Here is a 17,908-nt window from a genome sequence, read left to right on the forward strand (position 1 = left end):
ATGGGCAAGGTTTCGCGGCCAGTGAGTGCCATACCGAAGTGGTTAATTAAACCAGGTAAGGATTCTAAAGTAATCCTTTAACAGATCTATTTCAGTGTAAGAGATTATGAAGTGGAATTCTATATATACAAAAAAAAATTGTATACAAATACAATTACCTAATTTATAAATTTATAAAACCCATAAAAGTCACAGCAAATAAAAATTTCCCAATATCACAAGAACATCCTTTCTAGCACAAACTCTAAAATTGCTGAGTTGATTTTACTAACATTGGTTTCACTACCTAACAACAGAAAAATTACTTCATGTACCTTAGCATAAAATAAAAAACTCTAAATTCCCTAAGCCTTCTTTTCATTAAGAGTCTAAGATCTTTTGAATCACTCTGAGACAATGACAATTATATATGGAATCATAATCATTTTCATAACCTCTTTATAACTTTCAGAATTTTAAGACATACAAAATAATACCAAGGATTTTGTCTGTATTCTATTTTATTCTACTCAGTTTCATTTTTTCCCTACCTAAATTATGAATTGTTAGAAGTTAAACTAAGTTCTTTTGAAAGTCAGTTGGAAGTGTCTATATTTGCACTTGAATTTTAGTCCTTCATTCCATCTTAGTTTTTACACCAATCTCTCTTAGCTTAGAAAATTCTAACCTGCTCTGTGACTTTTCCCAACTTTCTAAGTACTACAATCACCTAACATGTTGCCTGGATTTATCTGAATGGATAACTAAGTTACAATTAACTTATTTCAATGATGCATTAACTTGTTATTTATGTGAAAGCAGCAATTAGAGCTCCAATTCAACCATATATAGTTGCAATTAGCAATGCAAATAGCTATCTTCTACAAAGGGATACATTCCAACATGTTACAATTTACGTCTACTAGGTGGCTGCCAATTTTAAGACTCATATAGAATATGAAAAATGCTAAACTTCAGACTTGATTAAATTATAGTGATTTTAATAAACCACACAATCTAAGAGTGAGCAGAGAGGAAAAGAATAACAGAAAACAGAAAAATTGACTATTTTTTTTTTAAAGATACTTACCAAGGCAGGCATGGTAGCTACATGCACCAGTAGTCCCAGCTATCCCAGAGGCTAAGGCAAAAGATTGCTTCAGCCTAGGAGCTCGAGACCAGCCAGAGCCACATAACAAGACTCCGTCTCTTTAAAAAAAATGTAAAGGTATCAAATGAAGAACCAATAGCCCAAACTTTGATATCACACAAAAGAATATTAATAATATGACACATCTGAATTTCAATAATCTTTCATTTCATGCCTTGGGCCTAAGTAATAGACAATACTTAAGTGGTCTTTAACTTTGACTGCGTATCAGAATCATCTGAAAAACTTACCTTGATCCATCCAAAGGATCTGAATATCTGAGGGTGGGCCTAGGTATTACTTTCTAAAGCTCCTCAAGTGATTTTTAAAGTGCAGCAATGGTTGAACATCAGAGCAATATTACCTAGTGCTGCTACTATTCTCCAAAACAAGTACACAATACTGTCTTTCTGTAAATTAGTCAAAAATTATCCTTCACAATAATATAAAAAAATCCTCATTTATAAATATTCTCATTAATTTTTTCCATGTTACAGACTTTGGTTTGTATGCGGTCTTTACCAACTGTGACTATACTAATGAGCTAGCAAGAGATGTGGGTTCTAGTCCTGGATTTGTCCATATGTGATCCTACTCTAGTTAGTCCCACCAACATTTCATAGGTAGCCTCATCATTACCTATGAAATGCTCATGTTTGAATAGATATCTAGGACCTTTTCTGATACTATAACTTTATAACCAGAATGTTTAACTAATTAAAAACAAGTCCAAATTTATTCATCTTAGTTCCAGTATTTCTGACCATTCTTAATAGCCAGAGGAATGATGCTAAAATTCAATGAAGGTACACACAATGTATTTCCTCATTAGGAACAGTATTCAAATTTATTGTGAATGGCAAAAGATACTGATGCCATGTTATAACCACTACATTTTTCAGGCTTGATGCTATTGTAGCAATAGACATTCATAGGGGAAATGTACTTGGTGAATAATCATAACTGAAAGTACCAATTTGAAAACTTAAGATGTGTGGTCTTAGAAAAGACAGTCATAGCTTAAGTTTAATTTATCCTCTCTGGGCCTTTACTTCCTCTATTACAAAATGGGCATATTATTGTATTTATTCTCACAGGGTTATGAGAAATAATATATATTTAAAGGATTTGGCAAATGTCTTGAAAACATGTTCTTAATACTTTTAAAAAACTTCTTCCCCCTGGAAACCTTAACTTATAAAGCCAAATCTATAAATCAAGAAAGCCAAAAAAATTTTATAGCAATTATTTTATTTCTATTCTTCAGTAATGAGAAGGACTAGGATATATCTATGGCATAAAATGATTTTTGGATAAAGCAATTCTGATAGAACTATCAGGGAAAGCCCAAATCACTCTGGAAATAAAAGCTTAACCTTTGTTTTTTCACAATCTCAATCAATATATGATAAATTCCAATAGACTAAAATTCGACCATCCTTTACTAAGTGACTGAAACTAACTGGGCCACAGCTCTATAAATTATATTTTATTATTTAGGGTTGCAGAAACATTAAGATGAACATAAGAATAGCATATGCAAGTGTCCCTTTTTAACTTCATAAAGGACTGCAAGAAAGCAATATTTATACTCCTAAAACAGAGGCAGTTACAAACTTGCAAAAGCCACATATTGAAGCAATCAGCCATATATAAAAGATGAAAATTTAGCTAATATTTTAATATCCTAATGAAGAATCTGAAAACTGCTATTAAGATCATATGGAATCCACTCTTAAACAGCAAAGCCTGCCCATTAATCACACTCCAAGAAGTGTCATGATGTACACAATTCACTTTCAAGTCTACAAATAATTTGCAAAATTGTTTTAAATATGAGACATAGACATAGGCAAACAAGTAAATATGACAAAACAAATTACAGGATAAATTATTAACAAAGTTGTTCATTATTGAATCTAGATGGAAGGTATATGAATATTCTTATACTGTTTTTTCAGCTTTTCTGTATGTTGAAAAATCTCATAATAAAAAATCTGAAAAGGAAGTTTATATACATCAGAAGTCTAAATGAAATTAGTCTCCTCCCGCTTAAATAAATATTAAATATATTTCAGTAATAATCATAGTTTATTTGAGGTTCTTCAATGAACTATAAAACCAATCAATAGAGTTGAGCTATACATATAGAATTATCTTTGAATATAATAGAAGCTCCTGAATGTGAACAGGAAGGGCTTCTAAAATTTGTTTTAGCAGGCTGAATTTATTCTACTGGAATCCATCAAAGTACCTAAACCTTGCAGATTCAGTTAAAGTTAGTTAACTCAAAGTGAGGAAAGTTAGTTCTTGGCTTTTCCTTTTTTTACAGGAAGTTGACCCGTAGCTTCCAAATACTTATTAATGAGATCTTCTTGTGTGGATGGTAAACATGGCTGGTATCTGCAATACTCCATTGTGTATTCTCCCTTTCCCTAGGAGTTAAAAGAAAAAAAAGAATTTGTTTTGTAACTATCAAGTCATGAAAAGTCAGGATTTCACAAATTTGATCGTTTTATAAGTGGTCTTTTGAAGTGCACTGTAATAATTAATACTTAAATACTGGCTTACCTCTGTGCATGACCTAAGTTCAGTAGAATAACCAAACATATCATTTAGAGGGACCTAAAAACAAACACAATAGATATTTGAGCATTGCTTATTGAAAAAATTTGAAAAAAATACATAGACATCTTAGTCATTTAATTCCTCTAGATTTAGGTTTCTACTCAATATTCTTGGTTTAAAAGGATGAAAAGCCAAAGAGAAATGTTTTGTTTCATTTCAGTGAGGAAACCCTATTTGAAAATTATTTCATTTGACAGTTGCAACTAGAAACCAAATCTTTAATTTTACAAAGAGACCATCACTGATGGCCTTACTTCCTCATCTCCACCCTGCTCTCTGGCCCCAGCTCAAGCATTCAAAAGCGTTTCTTCTATGAAAATGTTAATAAAACTTTCCTGGCCGGGCATGGTGGCTCACGCCTGTAATCCTAGCACTCTAGGAGGCCAAGGCGGGTGGATTGCTCCAGGTCAGGAGTTCGAAACCAGCCTGAGCAAGAGCGAGACCCCGTCTCTACTATAAATAGAAAGAAATTAATGGGCCAACTAATTATATACAAAAAATTAGCCGGGCATGGTGGTGCATGCCTGTAGTCCCAGCTACTTGGGAGGCTGAGGCAGTAGGATTGCTTGAGCCCAGGAGTTTGAGGTTGCTGTGAGCTAGGCTGGGCGACAAAGTGAAACTCTGTCTCAAATAAATAAATAAATAAATAAAATAAAACTTTCCTTTGGACACATTACTGATGTGCTTTGGTAGTATCTTCCAGTAGGCCTTATATGTGATATGATAAACACCTTCTCCCCTGAGATTTAAGTCAAGAAAAGTACAGGCAAAGAAATTAAATATTACCCCAATAAATTAGAGATCACATAATAAAAAGCTGCTATGCAAATAAAGCTAAAATGAGTAAGAAACATAACTATACATCTAAGAAAATGACAAGATAAAATGAATCTCATTTTTAGCTTTCACACTTGCATTGCTCTAACAGCAAATTACAGAAATTGCCACACATATATAAGCCACAAATTCAACAGGGAAATGTGTCAATTTGCTCTACAATCTGCAAAAACAAAAGCTAATTCTGATTTCCTTCTGTGGTTAATAAAAGCAAGATTGTCAATGACCAATAGTACTTACATCTGCATACAGTGTAAAATAGTCTTCAACTCCATCTTGCCCCGTGATTACCCCATGTCGTCGGTTAATTCCCGCAATTACTGGTCCCTGAAATTCATTTGGGGCTATAACTTCCACAGACATAATAGGTTCAAGAATACATAATGTTGCATTTGCCAAGGCTAGGTTAAAAAAAAAAGTTTATTAGTCTTTAAACAAACTGACAAACTGGAACTCTTTTCTATCCAGATATATGAAAGGAAAATAGATGATGCTCTTCTACAGGTATGTGCACAAATGATAAGGTTAAAATAATTTATCTGGACTTATTTTTCTAGTAGCAGTAACAGTCCCTGTTCTAAATGGAAATTACAGTAAGACATTTAATTATAGTATTAGTACTTCCATTACCATATTTTAATCCTTAGAACTCATTAAACTGCAGAAAATAATATAAAAAAGGGTCTTAAAACAACATTTGATCAAGTCTTTTATCATCTAAATTATCCAGTTTATTTATTTTCTCTGAAAATCTTCAGGACCCATGACACTAATTGTTAACCTTCGACCAAGGTTAACCTCATCTTTCTGGTTGGTCCCTGGAAGACAGTTATTTTTAACTATTAATATAAAAAAAACAACTTTTATCATTGGAGAGAGATGGGAGGGCACCCTTCCATATACTTAGAGACAAGTCATGCGTGAGACCTGTCTTGCCTTTCCTAGGCTGAACAATTTTGGATGTGATTGCTAATTAGAAGACCAAGTTTCTAGTTTCTGCTCTGCCTCTAAAAAGTTATATGCCTTTTGGAAAAGCATACTCTGTCTAGATCTTAAGTGTCTTCACATGCAAAATAAAGATATTAGACTTGATTTGGCCATTTAAGCGCTAAAACTCAATGTGCATGTCCGTATTTTTTATCCCACTTAATACACAACCAGACACTTCTTACTATTACAAAGCTGACTAATATTTAAATATAACAATATGGAGAGATATAATAAAACTTCAAACACTGATACTTAATTTGGAAGTTGTGATAGTGTAGAATACTACTTCAGCCTCAGATTGGCTAATTTTATTTTGCTTTAAGCAAAACACAGAAAAGATGACAAAGATAATATTGCGTTTTTAAATAGTCATAATTTTCCCAGAAGCATCAATATGTTTATAACTAATGAACAATCATTCTTGTATTCACTAAAGTACTTCTTCTAAAGACACTATCAGCTTCAGTGTAAAATGAAAACAGCAATTTAATATACTTGTATTTCTTAGAAATATTTTTTAATTAAAATAATATCCTAGCTCACACCTACCCTTGACTCATTAGTACTAATTTTATACTGAAAGGGAAATAATTGAATGTATAGAAATACTGCAGACTCCTACGATTCATTGGCTAAGCCCTGTAGAATCCTACATGGACATTTAAATTAAACTAACAATTCTAGACTGTAGAAACAGCTCTATTTCTTGGATTACCACAACAGTAGAGCTTCCTTGGCTCTGAAGAAATGTAATTAATATGAAAAAAGGCACTCTGAAGGAGAGATGTGAGCAGACATATCCAGATTTAGTTACACATTATCTGGTGTTCTTGATAGATGAGTAATGTAAAACAGCTAGATTGGGGTCTTATTTTATAAAGGGAAGGAATGAGCCAAGTATGCAGGGCCTGTCATTCAATTGTTGAAGATAGCCCATCTAGTTCTCATTTCATATTCCCTTGCCTTGCTCCCTTCCTTTAACTACCTTTTTCTTCCTAAATCTACCTCCTGACTCACTTCCAAATGAACCTTACCCTTACACATGCCTTCCTCTAACCCTATAACAAGTGGCAAGACTCCAGAGCTAACTCACCATTATCTTTCAACAGCCACATAGCAGCCAAGTCCTAAAAGCAATTTTTCTTCAAGCAGATCAATGTGGTCTGTAGCTCCTCAAGGCAAGAAATGAAAATGCTTATATTGGCATAGGACCTTTTAAGCCAATGTAGTGGGTAGAGATGGTAATGTTTATATTTCAGCCCACTAGAAATAACAGAGATATCACCAGGCCAGATGCCAAAGAGGCTGTGTGAGCTATCACTCTGGCCTGAGTTTAACTTTCAGCTGCACCACTAACTAGCAAGTAACCCTAGGTCACTCAATTAATTTTTGTGAACCTCAACTTTCTCAGCTATAAGGTCACTGTGAAAATATGGTAATTCATATACTCAGCATAACACATAAGCAATCAATAAATGTTATTATTAAATATAACCACTCTGAGACAAAATAGCTGGGGAATGGATGGCATGGCACAGTGCCAGGTCAAAGTTAATATACCAGGAAAAGGGATTAGCATTCACTATGTCCAAATATATATATATATATATATATATATATATATATATATATGCAGGTGGTTTCAAGCACATTTTTATTAAGTATTTGTAGAATTATTATCACCAAGCATCCTGGGGAAAGTTCAGATGACCTGCATGTTTCCACAAAGTAAGTAAAGAGGAGAGCTACAATTCAAACTCAAAAGCCCAGCACCTAATGGGACAGATCATCAAAAAATGGCACTGTTGAGTTAAATGACCTTACAATGTAACTCTAGCTAGGCTTTTATTTCTCTTGCAGGGAGACTACACATTCAGTGTTTCTGGAGAGACCAAACATGGTGCCCTCACTAAAACTGGCCACAGAAAAGGACAGCAATGGTCACAGTCATAGGGTAAAACATATCCAAACAGAACATTCAGTTCCACATTTCAGTTTTACATTATATCACTGATTAATCTTATGGACAAAGTTTAAAATTTGGCTCAAATTAGTTCCAGTTTTCATTTTCTTAAATGAATAATACGTGAGATTTTAACTACTTTTCTTCCAATTCTGGTAATATGTAACATATATCTATATAACATACAATAATATTATAATAATTATAATATCTTATAAATATGTTATCTTTATGCTAAGCTCATTTACCAACATTTTGGCCCTGAAACTCTCATATGACATTCAGTGGAGGTATATGCATAAAAAGTTGATTTTCTTACTGAGTTTGGCAAGAACTTCCTTTCATGTGACTTTTACATTTTTGTCTTTTTTCCGAACCCCTTAGGATTGGAAAGGCTAATTTTTATTTTTACTCCAAATCTAATTTTTTAAAGTTTTATTTTATTTTTAATTGACAAATAATAATTGTATATGTTTGTGGGGTACAATGTGATGTTTCAAAGATTCCTGTCTTTCAATCATGAAGAAATAAGAATCAAAAGAAACAGCAAACAGAAGAATCTATTTTTCATACTAGCACCCTACTTGTCTGCACATGTATATTTTGCAAAAATAAAAAACTTCTCAATTCGATTATAATCTAATGCTTTTCCTTTGCACATCTACCAGACAATTAATCATATTTAATATTTATACTATGCCTAAATAATAAAAAACTAAATAGTACATATTCAACTGTTTAGTTATTATATATATAGACATTTTTCACAGATATGTATGTGTATTATGGGCATATACATCTATATTTACTTACATTTAAATATAGGAGCAATTAAAAAGGATGAGGCTCTTTGTCAATTGATAACCAAATCAATTACCTGGATTTATATAACCTTTATCTCCAGGAAACATACCAATTTACATCCAAGAATCAGCACAAAACAATTGGTGCTTTCTAATTTGTTTTAATTGTACTTCTAAAAAGTATATCAAGTGATTATAACTAATTTGTCAGCATAACATTAAAGTGGTAAACACTTGAAAGTCTTTTACTCTGAGTCATGCCTAATAAAGTCTCATTTTGTCATTTTATTTTCTTATTTCCTAGGAACACAATCTGAAGATTGTAGAAAAGATTTCTACATCATAGATTTCAACTGCATTTTTAATGGAAAACTGACATAAATGAAATGGAGGAAGCTCTTTCCCTTTCACAGCTGAGAAACTAAAACAAATTACTAAAGGCTCTAATTACTTTAAAATAAGCAATTAGCAACCTGGTTAAGAAATCAGCAACCTTATCGAACCACTGCCCCACACCTGATCACAGATGCAAACTGCAACCAAAGGCAACACAAAATTCAAAATAGAGAATCAACAAAACCCTGATTTACCGAATGCTCAGGAAATAGTATGATTAATTTAATTTTCTATTGTCCATTTTAACTCTCTCTGATGACAATATTTCTGAAATGTTTTGTGAATCATAACTTGTATAAAGATATTTATGGACATTACTAATGAATCTCTACATAAAGGATATGGAAGAGATGACAAAGAGAATTAATTTTCTGTTTCAGGTCACAACTTTGAAGATCCTTTGTTGAATAACCCTGATATCAAACTGCTATGTTGTGATTGGCTTTTTTTCTCTTAAAAGCAAAAAATCAGATATGTTTACAACTGCTGAGGGTTCTAGTTCATTGAGTTTAAATACACATATTCTTCTATGTGGAAAAAATTAACAATTTTAGCAGTTTAGCAAGAAATCTGCATTGTGAATAAGGTTTACTGAATTATTTCAAAATACTTTGCTACTCTCAAAATGCCTAAAAACTTACAATGTCATATACATGAAAAAATGACTTACAAATTTATGGATTGATTGACATTTGAAAAAGTCACTAAAAATAGCATGACTACTGTTAACATATCTTTAAAATATTTCTTAGAATTCTGAACCTTTCTATCATCTCTATTAAAAATAGAACTTCCAGATTATCTATGATTTTAACCCATGAAAAAAACCAGATAAATTAGGAGTACAGGGTAGGCTTTTAACTTTTCAAGAAAGAGAACACAGTAATCTACCCTCACTTCAATTCTATTAATATCTGTTCACTACCTACCATATTCTCTGGTGTGAGGTCTAGTGCTCTGGGTGAAAACTAAAAATAGTACTGCCTTCTGAGGCCCTCATAGTCTATCAGGGAAAACAGACACACCAAAGCGATGGGTACTAGTGTTAGCATAGGTAGGAAAGTAAGACATGAGTGTGATGTGCACCAACCGGGGGATGGACACACTTGAAGCTCTGGCTCGAGGGGGGAGAGGGAACAAGGGCAATATACGTAACCTTAACATTTGTACCCCCATAATATGCTGAAAAAAAAGACATGAGCAGAGGAAGTGCTGAACCGGCAGTGTGAAAAAAATGTGATGCTGAGTAAAAGAACATACTGTAACAATAACAAGATAAAGGTAACCAAAAGTGTCACAAAAAAACCAGAAACAACACAGGGCACATTATATGACATTGCATTTTGCCCTCCCCACCCCTCAATGGGCTTTGAGCCCCATGACATATCCCAGCCTAACCATTATAAGATGAAAAACTCCCCATCCGCCAGACCGCAGAGAGGAGACAATATCCCCACCAGTCAAGAAAAAAAGGGAAGAGACAACTTCACAAAGGAGGAGAGAGCAGATGGGAGGGAGAAAAACAGATGACACAGAAATCCCAGAGCCACAATCTGCTGGGACTTGTGTCCGCTCTTAACCCTCCAGTGCACTTTCGTTCCAATAAACCCTCTCTGCCTGCAACGCATTCTTTGTCTCTTGCTTTTATTCTTTGATAGTGACAAGAAGTGAGGGATTTGGGATGCGGTGGTTACACTAGTATACAGCATACCTTGTTTAAGAGCACCTTCTCCTGCTCGGATGAAAGAGATTTCATTGGAATCAACCATGTGGTGCGCTCCATCCTGCAGGACAAACCGGAGCCCAGAAAGCTTATGACCAGAGAGAGGGCCCTTCTCACAGGCATCTAAAAATCCCTGTTAATGAATAAACACAACTTATGGAGTGAGTGGATTTTATTTACAGATGCATTATCAAGAACCCCCAAACATTTCTGTGTTCACTAGTGTAACCTTTTTATGTATGCTATATTTCACCCCCCAAAAAAGAATTTTTAAAAAATATTTAACATCTTTACATCTTTTGAGTTTCATTATTGTGGCATCTAGATGAGCAACCTCTTAGAAAAGCATATTATTAATATTTAAAGGTGTGAGCTAGTTGGAAAGCAATGCTAAGAGTGCTAACAACATTTTCTCATAACCTCATCTTCAGGAATTACTTAACTCTCATAACCCAGTATAGACATAGGATGATCTTAATTTTATAACGAGGAGAGAGAGGAAAAGCAAAACTAAGGAACTCCCTAAAAGAAAACCCCCATCAAAATTGGTGTTCATCATAGTTGTATCTTGAGCTCCTACTATGAACATACAACTGCTTTGCTTCATTGGCAGATCACTATATTATAGCTCTGGTGTTATGCACTGTCAGTAAGAACTAAAATTAAAAAGTAATTTTCATTTTTCCAAATGCAATTAAAAAAAATCAGCTTCACTGAGGTATAACTGATATACAATCAACTACACATATTTAGAGTTGATAAATTTATAATTCTTTTTATTTCAGTCACTTAAATATTTTTTTCTTTTCTTATCATTACTCACAACTGTGCCAGACTATTTCACAGAGTTTGTACAATTCAAATTAGCATTCCTGGCAACATAATAACATGGCTGCATAGACAGTACACTATATTTTTTGGCATTTCAAAACTATAAATTATGTATGCTAAAAATACCTAAACCCTCCTTTACCTATATTAATCTTGTAGGATATAAGATATTCAAAAGTGTGAGAATGACAAAATTATTGTCTTAAAATAAGAGTATAATGAATGGAATAGATTAATAACAAAAAATGCTATCACCACTGAAACCAAAATTATAACCTGTTAATAGGGATTTCTAAGTTAAAAGGTTAAAAAACAAACTCCAAAGCAACAATCTATAAGAATAAGCTAAAGGTTTACAGCATCATAGAGCAAGTGACCTGAAAAGCAAACAAAACGCTAACCCCTTATATGTGCAAAGCACTTCAAATTCCTCAGGAAACGTCACATAAGTCTTATTTGATCCTCAACTCTGTGAGGCATCCAGGTTTAAGTATTTTACTCTCAGTTTACCAATGAAGAAACTGGTTCTGAACACTGATTTACCAAAGAGCATGTTAATCAGCAGCTGAGATAACAGGAACACCCAGGTGTTGGGAATCTTAATGAATGATCATTCTACTAAAATAGTACACATAAAACTTTCATAAATCCTTATGGACTACTAAAACTTTAATTGCTCCTCACAATCAATGCAGTAGTTTCAATTTATCAAGAGAAATATGGTAACTATGACTAAGAAATAGAATGATAGAACTGGGCACAAAGGAAACCTCAGGCTCTAAGAAAAAAAAAAAAGGAAATAGAATGATTTCCCATTATTGTCATAGCATGTATTTATAGCTCTTGCACTTAATGAACTAGAGATTCTAAATCAGATGGAAAGCTTAACAATCAGATCAAGAAGCAGGACTATAACTAAAATAAACCATGACAGACAATGTGATGGAAGATAAGGTATGATTTGATACCTAATAAACTGTTTTTAATAAATAAAAATGCAAAAAAAAAAAAAGCTTTTTTAAAATTTACCTTTTCTACAGCAGGCACAAACTGCTTTGGAACATTTGATCCGAATGTTTCATCCGCAAACTCCAACTTAGTGTAGTTATCTGGGTCCAGAGGCTCCAGTACACCTATCACTTTTCCAAACTGGCCTGCACCGCCTGATTGTTTTTTATGTGTAAACTCAAACCTAAAAGTAATTTAGGAGGGAAAAAAACCAAAAAAGCATCATGTATTTAGCAAAATTAAATAACTATGATTAATTTAAAAGGAAAAAACCCACATTTAATCATTTTTATTTTTTCCTTTGATTATGATGGTCTTGCCATAAAATTTTATTGCAGAATTTATTTTAAAAAGAGTCCTCTCTGTTCTTATTTGGAACTAGGGGTGGGGTACGCCACCAAAGTAATCCATGTTTTTTAATTATGCCAATTCTGAATTTCACACAAAAGTGAAAATCAAGTACTTAAAATAAAAAGACCAGTCTAAGGTTCTTATTCTAATAATCTACATTCCAAAGAGCCTGGCCACTTCCCTAAATACAGCGTTCTCTTCTTAAATCTCTATAATCAAGGACACTTACTTGAAAATAGGAGTTTTGATGGCTACAGTTAATTTATTCAGACAGTTCCTATTTGATTTTACCACTTAGACATTATATTTCTTATTTATTTATTTTTGGACAGGATCTCGCTCTGATGCCTGGGCTAGAGTGCAGTGGCATCATCACAGCTCACTACAATCTCACACTCCGGGGCTCAAGCAATTCTCCTGCCTCAACCTCCCGAGTAGCTGGTACTGCAGGCATGTGACACCATGCCCTGCTAATTGTTCTATTTTTATAAACATGGAGTCTCTTGCTCAGGCTGGTCTCAAACTCCTGGCCCCAAGCAATCCTCCCACCTTGGCCTCCCAGAGTGCTGGAATCACAGGCATGAGCCACCTGCCCAGCCCACTTGGGCATTATAGACTCAGGCAATAAAGAAAAGGGAGTTGCAGGTATAATAATTTTAACACCTGAAAATAATTAATAGCAAAATGTTAGTGACTAAGGCTAACATAAGTAAGCCATTCAAAAATACATACAGACACAGGTCAGAGTTTACTTGAAACTACTAATGGCAACATAAATAGGACTGAATAAGCACTTTACATAAATATTAAACATATGTAAATGCAGCCTACTGCTTCACTGGAAATAATATGTCATTGAGTATTCATGAGTATCTACTACTTCCTTTAAACTGAAATCATCCTTGGGACCATAACATAAAAGAGACCTGCTTTTTTCAAAATAACTTGCAGATAACTACAGGGAAACAGACATTAATGATTGCATGTTCCTGCATACAGATCTGTGAGTGGTTTGGAAGAAGTAAATAGTAAATATCAATATTGGTAGGAGACGCTAGATTAGAATAGGCAGATGTTCTAAACAGCCTATGTGAATGTGCCTGATTAACTGCTTTTAAACAATCTTCCAGTGGTCAAGAACTTCAGGATGGGCAGAGGAAAATAAAACAGTGGAAAGGTTAATTTTCCTGGGAGGGGAAAAAAAGCAGTTATCAGAACTAAGAGAAAGAAGAGGGGAAATACCTGCAAAATCACCACAGAATTACTGAAGGGGTTTCCCAAACTATAGTGTGCTGACATATTCTCAGGTATATACAAAATTCTCTAGGAGACATTTTAAATTTTATTTTTAACTTGACAATAACATAGTTTCTATACAAACATACCCTAGATCTATGCCGCCCATACAGTAATCACTAACCATGGCTATATAAAGTAATTAAAATTAAAATTAAAATTTCAGTTCCTCAGTTGTGCTAGTCACATTCCAAGCACTTAAGTGCCACACGTGGAGAGTGGTTACCATACCAGACAGCACAGATATAGAACATTTCCCTCAGTGCACAAAGTTGTACTGGACAGCACTTCTCTGGAAGACCACCTCACAAACATGTAATTCCATAGTTTCAGAGACCATGTCTGAATTTAGAATGGAGAAGTTGCCAAATAACAGAACACTTACATGCCAACCTTGTGCATTTTATATAGATTGTTCTTACTTGTTTTTTACTACAAATCCACAAAGTAGGTGCTATTTTATCATCAATTAAAATTTTTAATTAAAAAATAAAACAATTTAATCCACAAATGACGCATTCACTTCAAAAGCTGTTAGAAGGCACTGCAACAAGACAGATTTTGCAACAGTTTGGATGAAGAGATGGAAGAACTAAGACACCTTAGCAGGCATCTAAATAGGCTGAAGATAAAAGAACCCCCGTGGTCAGATCACTGTCATGTTGTGAAACACAATATTGTTTTGGCTAAACATCATCTATCACGTTAAAATTAGTGTTAACTAGAATTATATTTGTATTGCTGTTTATCTCTTAATTCGTAGATTTGCTTTGACTTTATAGTTATACTAAAGTCGAAAGCCATAGGTATTTTCACTTGATTTTATGTTATATAGTTACATAAAATTATAATATACTATAATATAATTTACCTAATCCCAGAGACCCATAATAATTTGTCACTCAGGCTTTGTTGTTTCATTTACAGAGCACAGGCAGAGCAGATTTAGCATAATTCTTAAGGGCCCTAGGATGTTCTGAATGGTAAATGAACACTGGCTTCAACTTAAAGCCACCAGCTGCATTAGCACCTAACAGGAGAGTCAGCCTGTTCTTTGAAGCTCTTAAGCCAGGCATTGACTTCTCCTTTCTAGCTATTAAAGTCCTAAATGGAATCTTCTAAGGTAAGGCTGTTTTATCCATATTGAAAATCTGTTGTTTAGCACAACCACCTTCATCAATTATCTTAGCTAGATCTTCTGGATAACTTGCTGCAGAAGATCCAGACTTGCTGGATGTACTTCTACATCAGTACTTGCTGCTTTACCTGGCACTTTTATATATGAAGATGGCTTCTTCTTAAACCTCATGAACCCACCTCTGCTAGCTTTGATCTTTTCTTCTGCAGCTTTCTCATTCTTAATAGAACTGAAGAGCGTGGGGGAGGGCCTTGCACTAGATTAGGCTTTGGTTTAAGGGTGGGTTTGATTTTGTATCCAGACCCCTCAAACTTTTCCCATAACTGCAATAAGGCTGTTTTGCTCTCTTATCATTTGTATATTCATTGTAGCATTTTTAATTTCCTTCAAAGACTTTCCCTTTGCATTCACAACTTGGCTACCTGTTTGGTGTAAGATGCCTAACTTTCAGCTTCTCTCAGCTTTTCACATGCCTTCCTCATTAAGGTTAACTAATTTCTAAGTTTTGGCTTAAAGTGAGAGACATATGAATCTTCCTTTACCTTGAACACTTAGAGGCCATTGTAGGGTTATTACTTGGCCTAATTTCAATATTGTTGTGTCTCAGGGAATAAGTATGTCCAAGGAGAGGAAAAGAGACTGGGAACCGCCAGTAGGTGGAGCAGTCAGAACAGACACAATATTTATAAATGAAGTCCATTATCTTATACAGCTGCAGTCCCCAGCCCTTGGCCACCTACCAATACCCGGTCCACAGCTTCCAGCAACCAGGCCGATGAGCTAGTGAAGCCACACCTCAGCCACTCCCCATCACTGGCATCACCGCCACCCCACCTCTGTCAGATCAGCGGAAACATCAGACCCTCATAGGAGTGCAACCCCCACTGCAAACTGCACATGCAAGGGATCCAGCTTGTGTGATCCCCATGAGAATCCAACGCCTTATGATCTAAGGTGGAGCCAGGTGGCAAAGATCACCCCTCTCCCCCTCTGTGGAAAAACTGTCTTCCACAAAATCTGTCCCTGGTGTCAGAAAGGTTGGGGACCGCTGTACAGGGTTCCTGGCAAAACAACTACAGTAGTAACATCAAAGATCATTAATTGGCCTGGTGTGGTGGTCACACCTGTAACCCAAGCACTTTGGAAGGCTGAGGCAGGAGGATGGCTTGAAGCCAGGAGTTTGTAACCAGCCTGGGAAACAAGAGCAAGACCCCATCTCTACAAAAAGTAAAAAATAAAAATAAAAAAAATTAGCTGTGCATGGTAGCATGCACCTGTAGGTAGTTCTAGCTATTAGGGAGACTGAGGCAGGAGGATCACTTGAGCCCAGAGACCAGATATTTGAGGTTGCAGTGAGCTATGATAGATAATGCCACTGTACTTGAGCCTGAGCAACAGAGCAAAACTCTGTCTCTAAAATATCACAGATCACCATAACAGATAATGATGATAAAGTTTTGAAATACTGTATTTTGGGAATCACCAAAATGTGACAGACACTGAGCACATGCTACTGGAAAATAGAGCAGACAGACTTGCTCTACAAAGGGTTGCCACAAACCCTTTATAAAAAATGTACTATCTGCACAGAGTAATAAAGTAAAGCAGAAGAAAATGAGGTATGCTGTATTTGTTTAAAAATACATAATTAAACATGTAATTACATAAATAGATAAAAATGTTTTTAATTTTAAATTTGATAATTAACATATTGATAACCTCAGTATATTAAATAAAACAGTATATCTACTACATTGAAATTACCATTTTAACAAATAGTAAAAATTAATATTCATTATCCTGTATGTATATATTCATGTTTTTCTATAGCTATTACACCAATATATTCTTAATTCTTTTTATTAATCATCACTTTTAACAAAAGCAATTAACTTTTGATTTCTCCAAAAAGAAAACTAGAAGAAAGAAAACTAATAGATGTCTAGCTAAAGTTTTATGAGTACAAATTTTAGATTATCACTATTTTAAGGTGTAAAAATAATACATATATAATATCAACAAAGTATCTACACATTCTATTAATTCATAGTCATTTTATAATATATAAGAATAATGGTAAATTAAAACTATCTTTAGCAACCAAAGCTCTGTATCATTTATTACTTAGAAATTGCCAAGTAACCAAGGACTAATTTAACATTATGTAAGGTCTTCAAAAGTTAACTGAGGATGTGAAAAATTACAATTCTGGTTGACACTTTTAGTCCTTATAATTAGTAGTAGCATAATGATTTTTATAAGATCCAAACTCCTTGAAAAGACATTTGTATTATAACTTTTTTCTTAGTTAAACGCCATTTTATAGTTTGTAATCTTACACAAATGGTGGAGTCAATGATAACTTATTTAAACCATAAAATAAATATAGGAAATTTAGAAAGTTTAAGTCATAAAAAGTTCAACCTCAGTTTTATGTAAATTAAAATATTTTCATCAGCATTAATTTTATATAATAAAACCTGTAAGAAGACATAAACATAAAATTACCTTTAAATATTCATTACATCTTACCTAAATTCATCTATATATCAGAAATATTTTATAAACCTTTTTATAAAATACAATTTATAAACCTTTTATTGATAATCATTAAATCATATTCAAAAGCTCCTCTTTTATCTTGAAAATTTGCTTCCAATAACCATAATAACAAAGGCTATTATTTAAATTAATTTGTTTACATTGTTTAAAGATAATGAAGGAATCAGGTAATTAATGACTTTTTTCTCTTGGACATTTTTCACTGTTTATGTGGACTAAATATTCTTGGATTGCACATATGACAGAATAATTT

The 17,908-nt window shown here is 33.9% G+C and overlaps 1 protein-coding gene across 1 annotated transcript in view; it reads right to left on the minus strand.

Annotated features, from left to right (window-relative positions):
* Positions 1-1,957: 1,957 nt before the first annotated feature.
* GFM1 (G elongation factor mitochondrial 1) overlaps positions 1,958-17,908 on the minus strand; it is a 49,041-nt gene continuing 33,090 nt past the window's right edge. The window contains exons 14-18 of the mRNA XM_012739761.3: positions 12,330-12,492; positions 10,458-10,602; positions 4,835-4,995; positions 3,701-3,754; positions 1,958-3,564 (exon numbers count right to left, since the gene is read on the minus strand). Of these exons, the coding sequence (XP_012595215.1) occupies positions 3,433-3,564; positions 3,701-3,754; positions 4,835-4,995; positions 10,458-10,602; positions 12,330-12,492 (655 nt within the window). The 3' untranslated portion in view covers positions 1,958-3,432. The remainder of the gene's footprint in view (positions 3,565-3,700; positions 3,755-4,834; positions 4,996-10,457; positions 10,603-12,329; positions 12,493-17,908) is intronic.

The sequence above is a fragment of the Microcebus murinus genome, chromosome 1 (genome assembly GCF_040939455.1).
Source record: "Microcebus murinus isolate Inina chromosome 1, M.murinus_Inina_mat1.0, whole genome shotgun sequence".
In the NCBI taxonomy this organism is placed as follows: domain Eukaryota; kingdom Metazoa; phylum Chordata; class Mammalia; order Primates; family Cheirogaleidae; genus Microcebus; species Microcebus murinus.